General features: G+C 39.9%; 1 protein-coding gene across 1 annotated transcript in view; it reads right to left on the reverse strand.

The window, feature by feature from the left end:
- LOC145458262 (uncharacterized) overlaps window positions 1-19640 on the reverse strand; it is a 40864-nt gene extending 21224 nt beyond the window's left edge. The window contains exons 1-6 of the mRNA XM_080336588.1: window positions 18869-19640; window positions 17129-17288; window positions 15355-15643; window positions 11680-11774; window positions 11340-11487; window positions 10785-10919 (exon numbers count right to left, since the gene is read on the reverse strand). Coding sequence (XP_080192714.1) covers window positions 10785-10919; window positions 11340-11487; window positions 11680-11774; window positions 15355-15643; window positions 17129-17288; window positions 18869-19126 — 1085 coding nt within the window. The 5' untranslated portion in view covers window positions 19127-19640. The remainder of the gene's footprint in view (window positions 1-10784; window positions 10920-11339; window positions 11488-11679; window positions 11775-15354; window positions 15644-17128; window positions 17289-18868) is intronic.
- Between the last annotated feature and the right edge of the window lie 5734 nt (window positions 19641-25374).

Consider the following 25374-nt stretch of genomic DNA (forward strand, 5'->3'; position numbering starts at 1 on the left):
CGTTTATGTTTTTGGAAAATTGGACAATAGGCTTCGATAGTTCTGTGATGTCCGGGTTCGTGCTTTGGATTTTCCAGAGTCAAAATGTCTGAATAAAACACCCCCTTGACTTTGGTAACTGGTTGATACACGGATAATGGTGTTCGGAAAACGGATGAATTTATGTTCCCCATCGCGCTAATAACTCCGGGTTACTTGTGAGTTTCCTCAGGTCTGTTTACTATAGTGTGTCTTTACTGGTCAATACATGTCGCTCCAGTCAGCTGCAACCGGATCACTAATATGAGAAAGTGTGTGGGCCTGATCCGGATATTCACTCATGAACCAACGACCAATATTCAAGTAAACATGTTACAGACCGTGTTTTGTCTCCATGAAAAATACCAATGCATACACCATCACATACAAGTAACGTCACGATTGTTCACAAGTATTCGCGTAAACGAGGTGTACATACAATGTGTCGGTGTACAAACATCATGGAAAACAAATTCATGTTCTCAAGTATCATCATGCGACGACTCTGTACATTCAGTGTGGGCATAGATGCCTTGGGGACAGACAAGCAGCCATATTTGGACGTAACACGATCTTAGTATGAGCCGCCTCAACCCAACTTGTGAAAAATGAATCTCACACGAGTACAACCCTTTCACGGGTTCACACCTTGATTTTGCAAGATTTTTCGGATTCTCATGTAGACTTGCATCGTGATCCAGACCTCGACTTAATCGGGTTGCGTAACTCGCTCAACCCCTGCGTATCGTTGGTCATAACCTGCTAACTTTTTCGCTGAGACCGCAGTGTTTCACCTGGTTTTATGTATTTGGTGATTACCATCGTTATCAATCTTTCACGCGATGAATATGTCGGATGTCGCTACTCCCACATAACGACTCCAGCTAAACATCGTGAGCAGTGACTCCGGATTGAAATCGTAAACAGGGACTCTGTGTGTGTGTGTGAATCTCGAGTTCGATTACGATTAGATAATGTAATCCAGGGTGTGTCTCTGCGAGCTGAAGGCGGATTTCGTGTTAATCACACCGCAAGAGGGTGCTATCTCGTAACTCGACAGCTCAACATAAATCGCGGTTGGAAACTTTTGGTCTAGTTGATCCAGCTACGTATTGAAACGTTGTACCCACACAGCCCATTGAGAAAACGTTGTCGTTACCTGACCATATCCACGAGTAAATATGGGACTACGCGTAACTGTCCATAGATTCCTCTGGCCCCACACCGTGGTTTTACGACACAGACAAGATGCAGCGGTGGAAATATTGAAAATGAAAAAACGATACCTTGGTGACATTTGATTTGGATTTTACACCTGATGAACCATACACTCGATTGGTACATTGGGATGACAACTCTATCGTCGAGGTCAAGGGAAAAGAAATGTACAGATTTGTTGGTGTTGTGGATATTCAGCGAAAATCAGGGTATATGGTTGTGTATGGTTCGCATATTTGACTGAGAATATATCGGTATGCATAATGCACTGTCCATTGTATCATGTCGTGTGTAATCTATGCCCACATTGAATGTACAGAGTCGTCGCATGATGATACTTGAGAACATGAATTTGTTTTCCATGATGTTTGTACACCGACACATTGTATGTACACCTCGTTTACGCGAATACTTGTGAACAATCGTGACGTTACTTGTATGTGATGGTGTATGCATTGGTATTTTTCATGGAGACAAAACACGGTCTGTAACATGTTTACTTGAATATTGGTCGTTGGTTCATGAGTGAATATCCGGATCAGGCCCACACACTTTCTCATATTAGTGATCCGGTTGCAGCTGACTGGAGCGACATGTATTGACCAGTAAAGACACACTATAGTAAACAGACCTGAGGAAACTCACAAGTAACCCGGAGTTATTAGCGCGATGGGGAACATAAATTCATCCGTTTTCCGAACACCATTATCCGTGTATCAACCAGTTACCAAAGTCAAGGGGGTGTTTTATTCAGACATTTTGACTCTGGAAAATCCAAAGCACGAACCCGGACATCACAGACATATCGGAAACCCCTTTATTCACCAATTCCGAAAACATACATGTCGATGTACAACAGCACATTGTTATTGTATGTGAGTAACCAATGATTTTGATGGGATGCATCAGAGCAAGTGAATATTTGATTAGACAAATGTATCGGAGTCGTTGTTGGTGTATATTTTGTCACTACCCGTTGTAACAATATCCAAAAATATCAAATTGGCCGGTGTGGTTGTCAGTTTTCAAAACGAAAATGATATTGTTACCCAGGGAAAAGATAGATTTCCAAGTGAAAACGGTATTGGTACTCGGGTAAATGATAGTTTTCCAGACGAAAAGGGTTTGTTACCCAGGAGAAATGATTAGTTACTCTAGGAAAAGCTAGATGACCAAGAGAAAATGTATTGTTACACTGGGTAAACGCCAGATCTCCAAAGGAAAATGATATTTTTACTCAGGTAAACGACGACCCACCAAGTGAAAATGGCTTGTTGCTCAGGGAAAAAGGTTTGTTACCCGGGGAAAAAGGTTTGTTGCCCAGAGAAAAAATATATTTCCAAGTGAAAAAGGTTTGTTAACCAGAGAAAAAAAATACATTTCCAAGTAAAAAAGGTTTGTTACCCAGAGAAAAAATATATTTCCAAGTGAAAAAGGTTTGTTAACCAGAGAAAAAATATATTTCCAAGTGAAAAAGGTTTGTTACCAAGAGAAAAAATATATTTCCAAGTGAAAAAGGTTTGTTATCCAGGGCAAAAATAGATTTCCAAGTGAAAAGGGGTTTGTTATCCAGGTCAAAAATATATTTCCAAGTGAAAAGGGGATTGTTACACTGGGTAAACGATAAATCTCCAAAGGACAATGGTATTTTTAGTCAGGTAACGGCTGACCTCTAGGTGAAAATGGAAATTTTACTTGGGTAGGTATCGTATGTTTAGTGTCGTTGGTATTGTTAAACGTTGTCGCCGGTAGCCGTTGGTATACTATTACGAGTGTGAAAAGGATTTGCACGCCCTGTGCAGAGTATCGCGGTGGTGAACATATTTTTCGCGTCACGAAACGCGATCGCTGTTTAAATGTTAATGCATGCATTTCGATTTCCGAGTTGCTGTACAATAGAGATGACTCCGCGTTAGACCGCGCTGTGTACTTCGATTAAAACCACAAGACCACGTGTAAATCTATTCGCGCAACTAGATGATGTTGATATAGTGTTACTAAAATTAATTATTACCTATTTACACAACATAAAAAAATAACAATTCATGTCGTAGCAGGTTTCTTGAACTCGTGCTTGATGAAAACGATTGGCGACAAGTATGCGTTTGTGTTTGAGTGAGAAATAATTATTTAGAGTAGTGACATTTTGTGACCACGAATGCAAATCGATCATGATATTACAATATACGCTTTCGTCAACATAACGACTTGGTGTAGAAACACTTTCATGTTTTTTCAATAACTGGATTCTCGAGACTTGTTACTTGTACGATGTACCGTTGGTGACTATAACGACCATTTTGTATGATAGTACGTTTAGCTGTTTTGTTGTTAGGGTAATCACTTGATGACCCAGCACTTTTTGTTAGCAAAGTGGATTGATTTGTGTGTAAGACGTAAGCGCCGTAACTAGAAAACATATGTACTCTGTTGTTGTAGTAGCTGATTTATTGCTATGACACGGACATATCCTGAAACCTTGGTTGGTTTGTTGTCTTACGAAAGATGAGGTGACCTCGGTGTCGTAAATTGTGTTAACTAAACCCGGATGGATACCACAATTGTGCTGGACTTACACATGGTATTCGCATACTGCACGCATACAAACTTTTGTGTAAACAACTCTGATGTTTCTGTTAATACTAGTTCTATGTTGAACTACTTGATTATTACGATACATGAACAACCGTTCAGACAATAAAGTTCTTGAGGTATCGAAACAGTTTGAAAGCACCCCCAATCATTGTACAGGTTTGTAGCATGAGCGAATATTTTCGTGTAACATGAATATATTTCATATGTCTTCGGTAAGAAATGGGTTATGTGGGATAATAATTAGTATCGTAAAACTTGTTGTGTTTGATTGCATACTTTTTTAACATTGTTTGTTGTTGAAAGACGGGCGAGTTTAAATTTAAATATAGTAAGCAGAGCAACTCAAGTAATAAATTTTACTCGTTTGAAAATCGACAACGGAAAAAATGCCGATGAATGGGGTAACAGTAATAATATGTGTGGTATATTATTTTTCGTGATATGCAACCAATCTTCTAAGCAGAACTTGTCAATAATTTACCATGTCGTAGAAAAGCCTATTGTTATGAATTCAAAACAAATGTACTTCACTTATCACGATGATGGAAATTAAGATCAACGCAGTATTTCGAAGTGGTATGTTCAGCAATCACTAAATGACAAAAATATCAAACTGTGCATACAACTCGGTTAGGTAAACGATCCGGTTACAAGTCGGATGTATTCTTGATGTACAGATGACAGTCTGATGATGTAAAGCTCAACCACCCAAATGTGTTCATTGCAAAGTATTTGACACAAACAAAATATCGAATGGAGACTTCGGTTTCATTACCAAGCTAGTGAAAATTGTTTTCTGTTGGTCAGGTAGGACACATTTGACAAACATCGTACACATTCTATCTTCGTGATGGTAACGACTTTCAGCGGCTTGGTTTCATGTCGGGGATTATTATTTGAGGGTTCAAGAACAATTTCATTCAATACTACAAATAAACAACAATGCATAACACGTAGCAAATAACAGTGTAGCAAGTACTTTTTTGATATTACGAGTGTTGGGCACTAGACACTTCTAGTTGAATTGGATGCATCTAACAAACATATCACAATTTACTTTTGTAATGATCAAAGTCTTAGAGTGTATAACCTCGCGATATTTTACATTTAGCACGCACAATGGGGAGTTACTGAAATGATTAAGAATTGATCGCTAGCTTCGAACGGTACTCGATACTCAAAGTGATATTTTCACACTCTGTAAAGTGCATATGTTTCAATTCTCTGTCGCAAATTCCGATAGTAACGACATTGATGTTAAATCCTCACCCATGGTTATTGTAAGTGAATCCTAAACATCGCAACAGTCGGTATGGAAATCGAACGCGTGCGTACTTTTAGATAGGTGACACTAACAAGTTTATTACACCCGTGAAATACTCGATACGTGATTGTGTTAGCTATATTCATCTTCCATATCTGTGGACACAAAGATATCTTGACTTTGGTTACAACTCACTCGAAACGAATTGTCGCGGGTAATCTAGAAAAGCACAAGTCGAAGCCGAATGATTTGATTTCAATAAACTAAAAAAATTCCTTTTGTTTTGATGTTGGATTTAATACAATTTGTATGACTATACCGAATCCGAATCCAAAAGTGTAATGTTACTTTAGTAGAAAAATTGGATGACTCGCATTTTGATATTGATAGATGTGTAGAGTAATATGACTAGTTTATAAAATCTCGGTAATGTTTTTTTCGTAATGTCTGTGATCAACAAATATGTGATCAAGTCTTACCATTCGATATTAACTTGCGCAGTCGGTGTAATTTGTTGAAGTAACAATACCGACGAGTTCAATAATATTCTCCATCGATGCATTCGAATAATCCGTCAGCAGCAAGCGGATTTAAAACTTGATGGTGTTTCGCGGTTAACTCAAGTCAGTGGTCGTGTTTGTGTTGATTTCAGGAATGATCATGACGAGTTGCCTGGGTAGATTAGTTAATGTGGTTGTAACTACGACCGTACAGAGTTGCTGACACCCCAATATCTTTTACGCTGTAATATACGGATTTAATTGTGATAAATTAATTCTCAGTTATTGTTCAGACATTCAAATCTCGTATACTCAAAATATAATATGTCCAAGTCAAATCGTATATGCACCGATTAGTAAATACTTTGTCTTCAGAATAGTAACAACCTTTACAATTGAATAAAAAGATAGAGCATACGAATACAACCGGGATGAATTAATTCAAATTTGTGAGTTGTAATGATATAATCAAGTAAGTGAAACTAGAATTTTAACAATTGTTAATGTTGTGAATAATTCTTTTGAGTATGGTAAGATGTTAAAATATCTCTTTGACAAACGGAAAGCAGGATTGTGAATAGAGTTGTAATGTCACATTACTTGTTTCAAAGTGTAATCTTGAAATGTGGCTGGATCAAAGTTGGTAGTCATGTTTGTCAATCCTATTTCAATTCACACAATGTCAAAGTCCAAATATTTCATTCTGGATTATTTGGATTTACCTTTAGTACATCCCGCGAATGGATTTAAAGTTGGCAAATTACCAAAATGATTGAATATTATCGGGTCAGAGATAGTTGGTATTGATTCTATAAGTGTTAAAACAGCGGCGTGGAATGTGTGAATGATCCGATGCGGCTGAAAGTCGGCGTCAGTAATATTCGGGTTACGTTCGATTCAACAAAAACGCGTTAAGGGATTTGTCAAAGGATTAGAGTTGTACCGATTTAAAACATTCAGATACGAATCGACTTGATTTGTGTAGTGAGTTTCATTTCAAGTTGATAAACTAACACATTGATTGAATATTTTCATGGATCTTATCACGCAACTAAAGTCAGCCACTATTCTGGAGGCGTGAAACATATAGCGATCGCGGGCGAGTGACAAATTGTCGGTTTTCGAATCACCGTCTGCGACGGCTCTGTGACAAACTTATTACCGAAATATTACCTTGTAGGCGGGTATGAGGAATTGCTATGTCTGAAGCATTATCCGGTGAGTGGTCGTTGGATTTTAAAATTATATCACACCCTTTTGAATAAGCGTTCACTTCACAAAGGATTAGGGTTAGAGCGGAAATAAGTGACAATTTGTCGCTATTCAAGTTACCGCGGTCTGTTATTCGTTACTTGTTAAATCTTACCAGCGATATCAAGTACTGTGACAAACTGATTACTAAAATTTCACCGCGTGAGCGATCGGTATGGTTATGACACCAAGTCGTGAAAGATGGTTATGACCGAGACATTATCTTGTCAGCGATCGCGGGGTTTTGCAAACTATTTCACAGCTATTTGAAGTGTTAATTCGTGAGCGTTGTTATTGTTGATATTCGAATCGCCGTCTACGCCGGCTCTGTGGTAAACTAAATACCAAAATATTACCTTGCAAGTGATTCCTAGACTTGGCAAACTATTTCACACCTTTTTTGCTGAAAGTACGACATGCCGCCCGCAGTCTATACCGAAAGTACGAATCACGACCGCACCCATAAGAAATAAGACCCGCCGCCATAGGAAATAAGTGCCGCTCGCCACCCCGGGTTTCGTGTTAGCATCAATAGCCGCTCACCACCCCCGCCATAAGACGCAATAGCCGCATGCGACCGCGCCCATAAGAACACATGGCGAGTCACCACAGATCCCGTAAGAATACACGACAGGCGAATCACCGTCACCACCTATAGTAAAAAAGGCGAGTCACGACCACCGCGGTTGGTTGTGAAACAATTCAGCGCGCAGGTCATTCGAAATATAGGTCGCACTGCTTAATCCTCACAACAAGCCACGTTTCCGTCCGCGCGGTTATTGTTGGTGACTCGTACATATTCAACACCGCGCGAGAGATGTCTATACTCGAAAGTACGAATCATCGCCGCGTCCATAAGAATAACGATATATCATTGTCGTACTCGCCGTAATTTGGAATATACACATTACCTAAGGACCAATCACATGACTATTTACTTGATACATATTCAACACCGGCCGAGAGATGCATATACCCGAAAGTACGAATTACCACCGCGACACCGGTTGAGCGATTCATATACCGAAAAGGGTTACCGATCGAGAGATGGCTATACTAGCACCGGTCGAGCGATGCATATATCGAAAAGCGTCACCGGTTCAACACGAGTTTTCCATGCGATGTGTGAGAGATGCCTATACCGGAAAGTGCGACATGCGAGCGCACCCATAAGAACCAATGGCGATGTGCGACCGAGAGGGGGGTCTAAAAGCGCGATATGCCACCCCGGGTTTCCAGGCGACATGCCACCCCGCCCATAAGAAACCAATGGCGCATCACGAGAGATCTACTATACTACTGACCCATCGTATAAATTGTTTATACCAGTGGGTCTTAGACTTTGCCAACCTTGCAAACCCTTACGCTAATCTGCAATCGTTCGGCGAAACTTGAGTCACAGAAACAAAAATCATACCACATGACAGATCTAATAATTACTATATAGAATACGGGTGCACAAAATGAACTGTATAGCATCTTAGAGGTAGGCTACAGAACTTCAATATTCAATTAAATATTATATTGATATTGAAACCCGAATATTTTTGGCTGACACTCGTCGGGAACTAGTATAGAATTGGAAAGAACATTGCATATCAACAATCGTATGGCCAAAATAAACTGCACATTATCAGTAATGTTAAAAAATCCATGAAAACATGATTTTAACACATAACAACTAGATCAGTGGTTCTCAACCTTTTTGGCTTCGCGGACCCCTTTTGACCGTCACGGACCCTCGCGGAACCCCTCAAGTTTTAGTTCAATTCTAGCTCTATTATGGAGCAACCATTATCTGTCTCGTGCAAATATGAACTGTAGGGAGCAACCTTCATCTGTCTTGTGCAAATATGAACTGTAGGCTTGTGATAAACAGCAAAATAATAATTTTTCATGAAATAACATCATACTATTTATGTAGAAATTGGTCGACTTTTATTATTTCAAAGCTAATTTTGCTGCTGTATTTCTTGAAGTACGTGGTCGTGTCTTGAAAATCTGCGTCTTCGTTTTGATATGAACGAGTGCCGAAAACGATTTCCGCAAAGATAGATGGAGACTATAATGCAATATTAACGCATAACGCTTCCGACGATACTTTAGGCGTGATCGCAACATTTATGGCATCACAATGAAGAAATATATATAGTATGAACATATCACGTCCAGCATCTAGCGCAGGGACGGGCAACATACGGACCGCGGTCCGGATTCGGCCCGCAGAGAGTTTCTACCGTCAAAGTGAAATCCTAATCAAAAAGTATCGACAAATTTTATGCGCCAAAGAATGGATCCAAGTTTTCCAACCCGAGAAAGACTGTCATGAAACGACTTGTTCTGTTCGGGTTTACATATACATTTACGAGCAAACATTTTCGACCATGAACAATTGAACATTAACAAGACAATGCTGCATACCAATATGACTGGTGATATGAATTTCAGGGTTGGGGCGTAATGCTTTGATAGCAACGAAACACTCCTTGTTCATAAAAAAATCAGCCTTGTCGATAGGGCATCCGCAATAAGAATGCGCCAAATCTGATAGCCGAGCATTAAGAGCAGGTATATCATTGTCCGATTTATGGCGAGTGTCAGCCAAAAATATTCGGATTCATTTCATTATGATTATACTATTCAATTGTATATTGAAGTTATGTACCTCCAAGAAGCTGCTCAAATAGTGGTTATGTATGTTACAGGATCAAATGGATTTCGTGGCGAGGCTTCAATCCCTGCATTGGGACAAATTAGGGAAATACTTCGGAAATTTTTATTTCAAACGACTGTTCTCTAATTTGATGGGACTGACAACTTCAAATCGAGAAGGTTTCGCAGACATTACGAAGTCACCCTCATTGACGTTATACTATCTCCACATTTTTATTTTGTTCCACAAACATCAGCAAAACGTCTCTAAACAGCAATATGTTTGTATCAGCAGGTTATTGGAAAATTCGCAATGAAGTTAATTTCCACACTACGATAGTTCATGTCAGACGATGATGATGATGATATGAGTCATGAGGTTTTAGCAGTTGTGGTGCGAAACTGCCTCATACTTTCTCAAATTAAAAAATAAAATGGAAATTACGTTATCAAAAATGTAGAGGTCTCGCGGACCCCCTAAAATTGCTTCGCGGACCCCTGGGGGTCCGCGGACCCCCGGTTGAGAACCGCTGAACTAGATTATAATATTTCCAGAAAATCAGTGTCACTTCTGTTATATGAGCCGGGTGTGCGACATGACATCCGTCGAACCCCGGGACTGCTTTAGTAAAACCCGCGGTTCGTTTGAGCTCCGATAAAAGTTTAAAAGGTTTATACAGAGGTTTCAAAATTGCTCATATTGAATGTACGGGCACAGCTTTTCAATGTATATGGCGAGACAGGGTTGTTCAAATCCTGTCACGAGCATGCGCCATGCGATACGAATTTTTAGCTACATGTACGCTACCAAACCTATTTCCAATGAGAACTATATCCCAGGATTCTCCGGTATGAAGCTAGACAAAGCGATGTATAGAACAGAATGGCGAGACGAGAATATGGCGCCTTCTCCCTCCTGTTGACTATACATCAATTGTGTCAAACGTCCCAATAATGAACACCAAGAACTACTAAAATACTTGATACTGTTTATTTTATACTGCAGTTCAGATGAGCCCGTCTTCTGTATTTGAGGTGATGGACATGCGCGAGGCAGGAGACAAGAAAAAAGCGTACAGCTTCATGCGTCATTTATTTTCATCAAGTGTGCATGCCTTTGAGTTACATCGCCTATAGGCCCAAATGGGTGTCTGATTTCAAAGAATAAACCAAATCGTTTCGACACCTTCGTATCTTCTCATGGTAATGCAGTCTTGTGATGCTTTGAAATGATGAAACTGTTAATGAACTGATGATGATACTATTACGAATCGGGCGTTCGTTACCTGTTACGTCTTTCGCATTTCCGCTGCATAGCGCTTTTCGTCATGTTCCCCCGGGTGCTGAGACGATTGCGAACTCTCAAGCTTTTACACGTGTACAATGCGGTAAGCATTATCAGCAGAATTGTAATCGCGTATCTAAACAGAAACGAATATAATGTAGACGACGATGGGATTTTACTAATTAGATTAGAATTAGAATCATATCTACACAGTTCTTCAAATTGTATTAGAATTAAAATTACTAAATTCCCAAAAACTTGGAAATAGAATTAAAGTCCTAATTAGAGAGAAATACAGCCAAAATCAAGTTCAGTTCATATCAAATCAGAGTTCAAAAATTCTACTGTAGCATTTCAGGAAAACCAGAAATTATATCAGAATTAAAAGTACACCATAAAAACGTTTCACAAACTAGATTACAATCAGATTACTGGCATTCCGCTCCATTTATTCTAATTAGACACCTAGGATTATCTAATCCAATTCTGTACAGGCCACTAGGAACAACAAATAGGCCTACATTTGCCGAGGAACTCAGAGTTATACTGTACTCACGGTCCACCAATAATGACTCCGATGTATACAGAAGACAGCATACTTTCACTGCTGCCGCGTACCCGTTGGACGAAGAAAAACGTCGACAGATCCATCTCATACGATACTTTCTCGGGAAAGAACGTAGGAACCATGGACAAAACTACGGCTGCATCAAGGAAATATACATTATATCATGGTAACATGATATCGTCAGGAATTACGTGAACGCGTACTGCACTCAAAGCGAAAAAAGTGCGTATTCAGACCCGTGACATGCAGGTGTGAATATACACCCGTAATAGTCTAATCACGAATACCGTGTAAACAGATTCTAAGTGCTAATGTGCGTTACACTTACCGAATACCCACACTGCTGAAATACTCAGCCAGAGAGATCTCCGTGGGAAGTATCTGCCGGATCTGTGCTTCAATGGCCTTGCTATCGCTAGAAATCTGGTGAAAAGCATTAGTGCGTTCAAATTCTCGGTGTCTGATAACGATTCAATCGCGAGCGGCAGTTGTCGTTATGTTGGGATATTTATGGTGTATTTCGGTCACAATGGTCATTTACACCAGGCCGCGATATTCTTTATTATGGTTCCGTATCTGCCGACTTGTATCACGGCCCTCTTTCAGGTTTCGAACGTTTTCTGCTGATTGGCAGTCTTGACTATTAAGTCAGTTGAGAATCAACACTCTGCACGCCTACGTAATCAAGGCAGTTCATTTCGACTTGAAGAAATGAAATGGGAAGCTTCGTTGTAGTTCCTTTTAAGAGGGATTTTCGCCATATTTTGGGTCAGGATAAAATATTGCTGGCATCACAAGGCAGAGGTCGCGTGGGTTACGAAGTTACGTTGTGAGAAGTGATTAGGGTTGTATTTAAAACAAACATTTTTAAAACATGGCCCTTGTTTACAACATGTTTTTGTTGGTTTTATGTTTATAGCCATAACGTCACGTATCCTCATTTGTGGTGTCACAATTGGCGTTGTTATATGATACCTTAAGAATTATAATTGAAAACCTAGGGTGAACATTAGGGCTCTTCAAAAATGACCTTTTTTCTCAAATCGTACTCGCTACTTGATAAAATTGTTAGGTTACCTAATTTAAGCCTACACACCAAATTTGGTTCAATTCCAACCAGTAGCCGCATTGCTACAGGAGAAGAAAGTTTCGATTTAATATATAAAAATAAATAACAAAAAATTTGAAAATTTTCTGTTCACCCCATTAAAGTGTTAGGTTGTCTATAGAAACGATGTTCACCAAATTTGGTTCAATTCCAACCAGTGGAAGCGGAATTCTTGCCGTAGAAAATTTTGATTTGAATAAAATAGTATTTACGGTGAGCACAACTATAATAAATAAACAAAGAATCGGTCATCGTAAATACTATTTTATTCAAATCCAAAATTTTTCGACGGCAATAACTCCGCTTCCACTGGTTGGAATTGAACAAAATTTGGTGAACATCGTTTCCATAGACAACCTAACACTTTAATGAGGTGAACAGAAAATTTTCAAATTTTTTGTTATTTATTTTTATATAATAAATCGAAACTTTCTTCTCCTGTAGCAATACGGCTACTGGTTGGAATTGAACCAAATTTGGTGTGTAGGCTTAAATTAGGTAACCTAACAATTTTATCAAGTAGCCAGTAGGATTTGAGAAAAAAAGTCATGTTTGAAAAGCCCTAGTGAACATGACTCCTTTGACGAAAAAGGTTTCCGACCCCTATTACAAACGGGCCAAAAAAATCTTTGACCCGGATTACATCGTCAAGCAGCATTTTTACGATAGGCAGCCATCATCATTATAACATATCCATCCCGTTCTAGTGATACATAACTATGTGCTATAACCAGGCCTGTTTATTTTTGGATATTGGGTTTTATTTTTGGAGATTCTCCAAAAATAAGATTTGAAAACATCCAAAAATAAGCTTTTTTTGGATGATGTTTTTTCAGGTTTTTTAGTGAAATAAACGAGTCAGAGCAGCTTAAATACTACTGCAACAACAACCAGGGAACTCATAAAAACACGCAAGAAACAGCATGTGTGTGTGAGAGGGGGTCTCCGAAGCGCTAAAAGTACTTCCACTTACTGGATTGATCAGAGGCGTGGCGACAAGGGTTGAACAGGCAGCAGCGTATGAAATTGTGCGAGTGCGGTGCGGGCTGCACCACTGGACCTTGTGGCGCAGGCCGAATACCGCCAGCTCAAGAATCACTTCGTCCACACGACAATGGGACTGAATAGCTACATCAGACGGCAACAGAACTTGATCCGGGAGATGAAAAGTACCTGCCTCAAGTTTGTTCACACCGGTTGATTGTCAATTCGGAACGTGAGCACTTGCTTGACTGGACACGGTACCAAACTACTCGAGGTTATCAACGAGAAAAGTCCGGCCTGTGCACCTTCGTCGCAGTGGTGGATCCAACTGATCGTCCTCGATCGCATGACCACAGAGCTGAGCACCACCTTCACGAAGCTTCAGGAACTTGGGTTTCTGATCGTGAAGCAGCTGGAGGAGCTACATCGCCTGGTCAAACGCCTTCGAGCTCGGTGCTCAGCTGAGGACTGGGACAACGACACCCACAGCATAGACGGTTTTATGGTCAGAGGGTGCTGCGCTAAGTTCACTGAGGTACACAACTTCGTGGATGATCAGGGGTGTGCAGTCCTCGACCTCGAAGGCGTTCGATCAGGCGACCAGTCCTCGACGAAGAGGAGACACACCACACGTTCGATACAGCCGGGAGCCTATTGCAGGGCTCATCGACGGCAATAAGAATATCGAAGTTGCCGACAGTGAAAGGTCCTGCCCTGTCTATAACACCAAGTGGTGCAACCTCGTGGGCCGTGAGAGAGGACACAACAAACACTTCTTGCTCTTTTTGATTCTAATAATATAATCAACAATGATACATAGGCCACTTTATATGCGGCTCCGTGAATTGATCCACAAACACCGAGGTCGGCTGTCGATCAAGTGGACATCCGAGTAAATACAGAATATCGAAGACCAATTCCAATCCATGTCTTTCCGATACAAAATGGACGATACTTCCAAGAGCATTATTGACCAGCGTTTGTCAGGAGCAAAGGCTTGGAAGATTGAAGAGTTTGAAGCCATCCGACAGTTCTTTGGGCCTCTATCGGCTCGATGTTTCCCACAACTGCGACGGTCAAAGCCGATTTCTCGAAAATCAAGTGCGAGAAGGGTCTCTGAAGGTCGTCTGTCACTGATTTTGGAGGGCATTCTCCAGGCCAAAGCCTTTATGATGAAAGTATTGGGAAGTTAGATTAAGATCACTAATGATGTCGATACGTTGGAGGACATGAATACATGATATAACATACTTCCGGTGAAGTTTTCTAGCGGTATTAGGGCTATAAACACCTTCATTCCTTATTTTTGGAGATTCTCCAAAAATAAAATTTGAAAACATCCAAAACTAAGCTATTTTTGTTATTTTTGGAGAAATTAAAAAATAAACAGGCCTGGCTATAACTGTTGAACCGACGATGATTTCGCGGGTTTCCACCATTCCATATCGTCATACGTCGACTATCTAGTGCAAGTCGCCCGTATGAAATACATATATTTGAAACACCTCTTGTTTTAACTGCAACCATTTAGTAACGATTTACGCCACTATTATCAATTGAACACAGTGTCCGAGATTGAATCCGGATTAGCAATATCGATGAAAGCCATCACTCTAACAATATTTTTCCGTTGGTGACAACGCCAAAGAGAACGCGTTTCGTGTAACAAAACTTAACACCTGAAAAGGTGTTTGGTGTTGTCAAATGCTGTGTTGTCTCATATAGGCGTTTTCTACGATATCGCGCATGGACTAAAAAATCGGCAATGTAAAAACTATCTAACTGTAATCTATAGAAATAGACGCGAAGGGAAGACACCAATTTTCTCTCGAAACTGATGTCTTTTACGCGATACGCCATCGCCACCAACGGGAAATATCGCGCTAGTGTTGTCTCGAATTTGGAGTATACCTGTCAGCGCTGAGCAGAACAAGATTGTACAGAGACGAGACCACTGATATGATCGCCACTACACCGAAGATTACACTGGCCGTTGAATTTCTCTTCTTGATGGGATGTAGTTCGTTGGGCTCCGCATCTCGCTGTGGATAGTATAAAGTGAAAAATAGATTCGCAATTGCCGCTGGTATGACTAGAAGTCCGACGAGTAGGTCTGACGTCGCCATCGATAATTTGATGCATCCGTGTCGCCGCTTGAGCGATGGGTTACGAAGTATTACGCGAATAACGAGGAAGTTTGCTGAAGAGAATTTCGTACGGTTATTTAAAGTTTCAGCGGTATGTCGGTATGTGCATGTCAGCAATATGTACCTATTGAAAAAAGAGCTTTCAAATTACAGATGAATTGGATAAATTTTGCCGTCAACTCTATAACAGGTATAGATATAGATAGACCATAGGGGAGGCCAGACCGGATACATGTTTGAGCCGCAAAACATAGATCTGAAAGGGCCGCAACACACAAAATCCAAAATACGAATTTATTCACAATGGAGTATATAGGCTGTCAAATAATGATTATACCGTGAGTCTCCATTTGGTAGTAAGCTAATTGAATTTCGGCTGACATTTTGTCGACGCACCGAGGAGCCGGGGGAGATACTGTAGTGGTTACGATAAGCGCCCAGCACGCAGACGAAGCGCGTACGATTCCCGTCGGAGGTTTATCTGGGCTCCTCTTCCCCTGCCGTTGCCGTTCTTACGGCGACAAAAGAAAGCCCAGAAAAAGACCCGACGAAAGAAAGCACTCACAATGAATGGAAAAGAACTAGTTGGAAGGGCCGCGGCTTCAAAGAGATGAACATCGAAAAAGAACTGTGACATCGGGCACTCTAGGCCGAGGTGGATGTTAGAGTAAAGGATCGCTTCTGATGCGTGTCGTTCTACATCCTCCTATCTGTTCATGACATCGCATTGTGTCTTATCGCATTGTACATTGTGTGTGACGTGTTCAGATCAAAAATATTACCCAACCATGTTATGTTATGTTATTCCTTGAAGGTCCAAATTGAACGATCTTTGTGTCGGACAATATTTCATGATACAATAAAAATGGATTTAGTTGTTTCAGCTTCATCCGTTACTCGCTGAAAGCTTGGCAATAGTTTTTGCTCGGGATTTAGAGAAGATTTCAACTCATTTAGCTTATTCATCCGTATCTCCAACTAAGGTGGACAAATCGTGGGACTGTTTTTATATTTAGCTTCGCAATAACGTTTCAAGTTACTATAGTTTTGTAATGATTAAGCGAAGCTTTATCGCTGCTAACACACAAGTGACCAATGTTAGCAGTGAGTGCAAGCACTTCCTCCCATTTTTGTTTTGAATGCGTTTTTAAAAAATAATAATTTTAAAGTCATTTTCGTGGTTAAACTCTGCAGTCATTGCTAATAATAGCCTACAATATGAATGTACGGGCGGCAGTTTCGCCACCCCTGATAGACGAACACGGTTTTGGTCTGGGAAGAGAAAGAAATGGATCAGTGGCTCCTGATACCTGATAAATAAGGGAGGTAAAAATTTATGCAATCTTAACGGGACATGACTAATTGACTATATTGGTGTATGCTTAAAAAATAATCGACTAAGTAAATTCTTAACGGAATATACATGGATCATATAACATTCTTAAGCACGGCGTCGAAACTACCGTTCAGTCAGAACAATAATTGAGTGTCAGCACTGTCAGAAATGGATTTTGAATTTACAGTACTATTGCACTTACCTAAAAGAATGAGAAAAGAAAGTAGAAACATCCCGAAAACCACGAAGCCGGTGTCCAATTTTCGACAATTTTCACAGTGTATCGGGGCCAGTCTGCCGTCCTCACAGCCGTACGGGTTACAGAGCGGGAAAACAAACGGTATGGGCTGTCCTCTATTTGACTGAAAATTACCAAAGACGAATCAATGGCTGCTGCAGTCAACCCAATTTCATCCACTCGCGCAGGGTTAACGTTGTAAAGTATAGACCAACACTCCCAAGGATATCATTTCTAAACCAAGGTATTAAGACATATATCGGAATCTTAGGAGCATAATATTGTTATATGGTCGTAATACGTATTCCAAATCATAATCCATGTTGTATGCAGTTCCAAGAAACTGCATTCTATATTCAGAGTTATAGCAAAGTATAAAACCATAGTAAAATTATAAGAACGCGACCACGTGCAACACACAGCACATGTAAACATAACCAGCATAATATTCAGCTGGAGTGTCAACATGATTCACGAAAATTTAAGCAATACACTGAGTAGCCCCCGATATAGTCTCTTTGCAATATTAATATTGTATCACACTTTATTCTTCACAATTACTGTTATTATGGTTTGTGTGTGCAATGTACAGTACTTTGGCACACGATAGTTTTCTGAAACGCAATAACATCATGGTGACATTATGGTGCTACAACGAGGCCCGTAATCGTAGGCTCCGTGTTACAATGACTTTTTCCAAAATATAGAGGTGGACACTCAATATTCGCTTGCTGGTTTCAACCACTTACAAATATACCCATGTGTAAGTGTATACTTGGTTTGATTGTCAAATGTTGCATTCTTAACCCGCGCATCTAAATTAGTATAAATTGGGATTGGGCGTTTTAGGATTTCAGATATATTTGCAACTTGTTGTTTGATAAGAGTAGAATTGGAGAAGGCCCGGATAGAGGGTGATTTTCAAGCGAAATTATCGAAAATCGTATTTATTTTCAGCGATGCCAGGTTTATCTTCATTTTATGTTGGATTGACTTTGTTCCCGCCAACGTAATCCGACTAGTGACAGTTTCTATTTAAGGAATTTTGATGACGGATGTTATGATTACTGGAAAATTGCGATACTTCGCAGTAACGGTTCGCAGCGTAGAACGTACCACGGCTTGTTGGCGAGCGCGCACTTCTGAATTATCGAGGCTCGCGTACCTGCACCAGGGCTACTCAATAATCACTAGCTAACGTGCAATTACAAAAGTTTTAAAATTTCTTAGGTCGGTTATAACTCTCATGAAATAATTCACAGCAATACAAATGTAATACGGTATAACTATATACAAAATCCGGAAAACAGGTATTAGCATAAGCAATAAGTGAAATGTATTTATTGTTCTGTTAGTCACAGCTAGTGGGGGAATCGGCATTTTATTGTTATTGCTAGTGCTTTAAACCTTGGTTCTGAATTGATGAGAGAGAGCCGAAAGCAGTTTTGAAGGATTTCTCAGATCATACAGATGCGGAATGTATTCTTTATAAAGGTCCTGTTTTAAAACACTGACTCGCAGCAGCAAATCAACGATAATGAATTTGGTGTTCTTCAAAAACTACTTAACTCCTGAGACAAATTAGATCCGGATTCAACACTTAAAAAGGTCCGCATTAGGACGGCGATCCACCAGTTGAGTATACCGTATAGCTCTGTCGTACACGATGCTATAGTATCGAGTGCTATGGTTAAAATCTGTTACCGTATTGCCGTTGTGGTTTGTTTCTTTTGACCCGTCTGGCACTTCCGGAAGGATTGCTCTTCCTGCAATCGTCTTGTCATAATCTGCCATCATTCTTACGGTGATCAAATTCAATGGGGCAGCGGAAGCTGTCCAGTTCTGTGACCAATACGTGCTGGCGAGTGTTGCCATGATAAAAGTCTCAAAGATTCTACAATCTACATGTATCAACTGATCAATAAAATCTGAAATAAACGGAGTAAAATCATAATCAAACATGATGAAGAGTCAATCGCGCCCGCAAGAAATATCATCAGAACCGATTATTCTGACAGAACGTAACTTCGCACACCAAAATAATGACTGTAAAGTGTAAAGGATGTCAATCAAACGTCATCAAAAAGTCAGCACGTCACTTCCGCAATATACTATCATTTTGATCAAATCATCCTTGTTAATTCGGATGTCCCGAATGACCGCCATGCATATTTATAGAGTTTCCATATCCTGATAGACATCCTCTGCTTTGAACGATACCAGCCTCTCATTCGAAGTATACTGTATACATGTACGACGACGTACAACTACATCATATATCTGTGGTCATATTGTTGAATATCCCAACCAGGTCATACCGAGATTGATGTTTTGATATCCCAACAGAAATATGTTAGTTCAGAGATTTTACTGGCAGTATTAGTCGGCAAAACTGCTTGAGCCTATATATCCAAGACCCGAATCATGCTAAAAACTTTTCAAAAGCCTGTACCAAATTAAGAGTTCCGGGACCGAAACTGGTACCAAGAATTAGCCTGTCATTCACATAGTTTGATTGTCGTAATGTCATGCACGTGTATTAACTCTAGCCGAGATGACAGTTATCTGATAACTATACGGCTATAGGCTACTGAACTGATGCACGCCAACAAACAAATGCAACGTACTACAACCCAACATCGACACCTAGAAATTTTGAACTGTTTATATCGATAAATACAGATTCGCTGCATAACATGAAATTACGAGCTAAAATTGGATCTGCACATATCGGCAACCTTGTGGTGATAAAATTGCTTCGCTGTACTGTACATCAGGAGTATGGTATCGCGTCCGGTCGCACTGGGCAGCGCAAAGTTAATTCCACTCATATGAACAATTCTATTGATTGGGACAAGGCAGGAGTGCTGATGCTGAGTCAAAGTCATTCGCAATGCATTGTCAGATCTGTGACTATTTGCGAGTCCACACTTGTGACATTAAGCTTATTCAACATGCATGCAATAGGCCGAATCACATAGTACCGTGAGTATAGATAACTAAGATACTAGTTATCTATATCACGACCGGGGCAGGGTTTACTGACGTCAGTTTGATGTATAAGTAATCAGGTCGGTAACCGAAACGAAGCTCGCTTCCTAAACCTCCGTCTCACCTGGACCATCACTTCTAGATGTACAATGTACATACTGTTTACTTCCTGTAATCTTTTTGGCCGTGCAGTCACTATACAGGACGTGACAACACGCATGATTCACTCAAAAACTGTACATACATCTGTATTAATCAGCGGTGATCAGAAGCTAGATAACTCTGACATTTTCGCACTCGTAGAAGGAAGGAGATTCGATAGAGTTCAGCATGGAGAGATCGCGTTACTGCGATCAAAATATGATGCCGAACACCGCTCCTTCCAATACCAATGTATGGTACATTGTACAAGTACATGTACAATTCAACCAGCTTCAATCATAGATCATATGGACCACAAACGCTAAAAGTATGCGAAAGTTACATTCTCATAAAATCAATCTATATCAACAACATATATCACTATATCTCATTGCACTGTCTGTCTATGCCGGATAGTTGTGAATCGTCTGTGATAATGCGAGAAATGCGATACGAAACAAAGGTATGCGATAACATAGGTATGCGATAACATTAGCGAGCAGTCTTTGAAGTGAAATTTTATTCTGATGCGAGGCTGGATTGATGCGATTATGCGAATCTGTATAACCGAAAACATTGCGTGACGCAAATCAGCAGGCGAAACGTAATTCATCGGTGTTTGCTATAAAAATCATGGCGATGTCGGAATGCCCTTGCAGCATCCGCTGTTCACATCTGTCTGCACGCTCAAACTACATGCTTCAGAGATTCTCGACTTATACCGGTTCTGCGCTATTCCCGTATAATAGGAAGCAGTAAACATATGTACAATTGGACTCGGTATGTATATTGTGATACAAACAGTGATTGAAACGGATTACTGTACTGTACTTGTACGTAGATCTATTTGCACACAATTTAGAAAAGTCACGAGATTTAGATGAAACAGCTGGTGTAATCTTAATAAAACACAAGATACTGTAATACTCACGTAATATGTAATGACTATATGAACATAAAACACCGTTACTATGAACAAGAGAAAGAGCTACATCAAACTCTTGAATTTATCTATAATTTGCCTATTGATATTTAAAAAAAGGGAATATTCCGAGTGAGGAGGTGGACTAAACGGTGTGCAACCAAAAAGCAAAATGTATTTACCACAATTATAGTATCAATCTATTTAATATATCATATTATAATCTTTACAGTTTCATTGCAACGTGCATTGCGATAACATCGTGCTGAACATGCGTTTACTTATATAATGCATTTACAAATGAGCTGAAATTCGCAGATACTTGGCTCAATACTTAACGCAAATACAGTTGATTGATACGTCCTCTTCGCTACGCATAAACTCAGTCCGACAAGAGTTTGGCCCTGTTAAATGCGATCGTGGTGAATGCAGCATATCAAGCTACGATTCAGTGGTCATATTCAGATAAAATATGACCAGTCAAAGATATGAAATTTTTGATGCGTTACTGATCTGCTCTTCGAGTCGACGATGCATTATTATCGTCGATTGCCTCAGATGTATAACTCTATATAGTTCTACGAATTTTCGCACGCTGAATAACGGCAAATATATGGATCTTACGATCGCGGGTTACATTTTCAAAACCTATATTTCCACATGTCTTTCAGAACGACGATGCTTATACAATTCAAATATGACTCTATGTTCATTGTTCCATGTTCAATTGTTAATGGTCACATTATTGCACGCAAAATGGCTAAACGCAATAATCGAACCCGTCCGGTCTGTTTATTCAAATAATTGCTTGAGTGACTCATTCACATTTGTTGAGAAAATTCGAAATTTCGGTCTTGATCCCAACGATGTATATATGAGCTCATTCGATATTGTTAGTTTATTTACCAATGTGCCATTGACTGAAACTTTCAATATTTGCGCTGACACTCTTTACAATGGTGAGCTTGAACCTCCTCCAATTCCGCGGGAAATATTCTTGGAGTTGCTTGAAATATCAACGTCGTCGGTTGAATTTAGTTTCAACGACATGATGTATAAGCAATCTGACGGCATTGCCATGGGTTCACCATTGGGACCCACCCTCGCTAATATTTTTGTCGGGTTCCACGAGAATAAGTTATTTTCGGACTCTGATAAACCTCTTATGTATTATCGATACGTTGATGATACGTTTGTGGTTTTTCAAAGTGAGCGACAGTGTGATGCCTTTTTCGATACGTTAAATTCAATGCATCAATCCCTCAAATTCACAGTAGATAAAGAACAAAACAGTTCCCTACCGTTTCTTGATGTTTTGGTAGAAAAAACGGGTCATCAATTCACCACATCAGTTTATCGGAAGCCAACATTCACTGGTCATTATGTTAGGTGGAACTCCTTTTGTCCGAAAAAGCGTAAATTAAATTTGATCTCTACCCTTGTGCATCGAGCACTTATGATTTGCTCTAAAGACAAATTGTCCGCAGAATTAAATTGGATTAGATCCATTTTGTCCAAAAATGGATATCCCGATAGCATCACTGACTTTGCCATTGCGGAGAAAATGCGCAAATTCAGACAACCTACAGTTTTCGGCCCTAACAAATGCCCGGTGTACATACACCTTCCTTGGCTTGGCTCTGTTTCCAATAGATTCACCAAATCAATCAGATCATGCGTTGAATCATGTTACAACACTGTTAATACGAGGATTGTATATACAACGAAACAAATTTTGCCCAACACGCGAAAGGATGTGCTGCCTGCTTTTCATCAAAGTATGGTCATATATGAATACAAATGCCACTGTGACAGTCGGTACGTGGGACGCACATCCCAACGCTTGCTAGAGCGTATCAAACAGCATGTTCCTAAGGGGATAAGATCGGCATCGCAGTCTCCTGATTCTGAGAATATCACTCAGCAATGTAAACAGAAACACACATCAAAATCCCAATCGTACAGCCAAGTGTTGGCATGCAGTTCTTCAATTGGCCAGCATTTGATCGACAACCCGTCTTGCGCCTCAAACTATTCAGACGACATGTTTTCAGTTTTGTCCAAGGGTAGAACCATATTTCATTTAACAGCTTTGGAATCCACTTTCATCAAACTCAACAACCGGTCCTTTGTCGACAGAAAGAATTTTTGTATAATCTTAAAATCTCACACTAGTTGTTGTTGCTTAGCTGTTCGTCCGTATTTCTGTACAATCTTTTTTTTATTCTGTGTTGCTGCATTGTCTCATTGCATTAGTATGTTATTCCTCACGGGCAGTACTTCTTGAAGTTGCTTGTTGCTATATACGCCGCATTGTTGCTATAGTTGAATTTCCATTCATGTTATTTATAAATTTTCATTATTGCGTCACAATTCGCCATTTGGTTTTGAATCCATCTCTGTTCTGCATCCTTTATCGTGCCGGTTGCTCTTGATAAGAGGCACGCGAAAAGTTCTTCGAGTCAATAAATATGAATTTACTGTTAAAAGCCGTGTTCAAGTTTTGTACCACCAATCAGCTATTCAAGTAATTACATATATGTATATACGGTACGGTACGGTAGGCCTATACCGCAGATGTCACATATGATCATATAGCACTTGCTGTTCCACCTACCAATCGTATATAATTTTCCGACATGGGAAGCAGAATAGCACCTAGCCTACTATAATTTATTATATTCTATACATAGTGTTTATAATATATGTCCTTTCCATATACTTGTCAACACCATTTGTTTCTCCATAGTGATGGCATTTGCTTCGCATCATGGTAAACGCTTCCGATGCATATACAATACGCAACGTCTGTTTTCCAGCTATAGCGCAAATATCTACCCTGTCACTTTACCGAGCCTACGTAGCTCACCCTTTTACCGAAACCATATGCTATGTAATTGACAACGCGCAAGATCGAGTGCACTTTCGCAAGGTGAAGCGATAATGCAATTTAGCGAAGGCATCACACCCCAGCATATGGGTCATTGGCCGTATAAAACGCATATGGACTTATATGTATTACAGATATAGATATCAGCAAATCTCCTATCGCACTACATTCTGACTTGTCACAGTATACTTGGATATTGTATGCTCTGGCGTGACCGATTGTAAAGCAAAGATATGCGAACACGACCATATGAGACTAACACTAGAATATAAATGCAAGAGTGATAAATAGTTGTCTTTACCTGATTTCCGACTGCAAATCACGCCATCGGACTCTCTTGTACGAAATCTTGTTTTCACAATCATTCCAATGAGTGGAACTAGTCAAATACACCATCCCTTATGGACATATATCCCGGGGCGAGTTGGTTCTGTTTATGCGCATTGAGAATTATATCTTTTTGCGTATTCTTGTGGGGTAACACACACCAAAACGGAACCACTCCACATCTGGAATATACATCCATAAGAATAGTTGCATTCGACTCGCGAAAGCGAGATTGTGTTCTTCCATTAAGTGCGGTTTACCCGATTTGCACCATACACCATGATGAAAATTAACAAAATACACGTTTACAGTGATACATCAGAAGCTGTAATGTATCAGGTGCAGAAATTAGATATCGCTGCATACAAAATTATTAAATTTAGGTTTGCCAAAATAGTAGAACGACGAATCAGACATAGCGCATTACGTGGGCACCGGCAGATTGTAGCTGAATATGCGTGGGTCACGAACAGACAGGATATGAATAAGTTACGGTGTGGCTTTGAACAATAATAAACCATATCTACCATGAGGTTCCAAATACAGCCATCGCGAACGATTCCGCAAAACGAAATACAACATATTTCCATCACAAACCTGCAAACAATAGCACGGGTTAGTGAATCTAAGTATATCAAAGATTTAAAAGTAAGCGTGCCATCAGTCGCTAATCAACCTACTACCGCACAACAGCGAGCAGATTTTTTTACTTTTAGGCCGTATACCCGAAACCCTGTGCTTGCTCAGACGATAGACTGTTACTCTACCTAGTGACTTGAAGAAATTACGAACGTATGTTTTACATTTACATGCGTCACCTATCGGAAGTACCTGCATCACAAATCACAATGTTGCTCGATTAAAAGCCAGCATGATCGCCTGATCGCACATCGCAGAGTGATGATGATCAGATCAGACGATGAACGGAAAGCCAAGATG

This window comes from Botryllus schlosseri, chromosome 16 (assembly GCF_051294905.1).
Source record: "Botryllus schlosseri isolate E-star chromosome 16, Bs_hap1, whole genome shotgun sequence".
NCBI classification, from domain to species: Eukaryota; Metazoa; Chordata; class Ascidiacea; order Stolidobranchia; family Styelidae; genus Botryllus; species Botryllus schlosseri.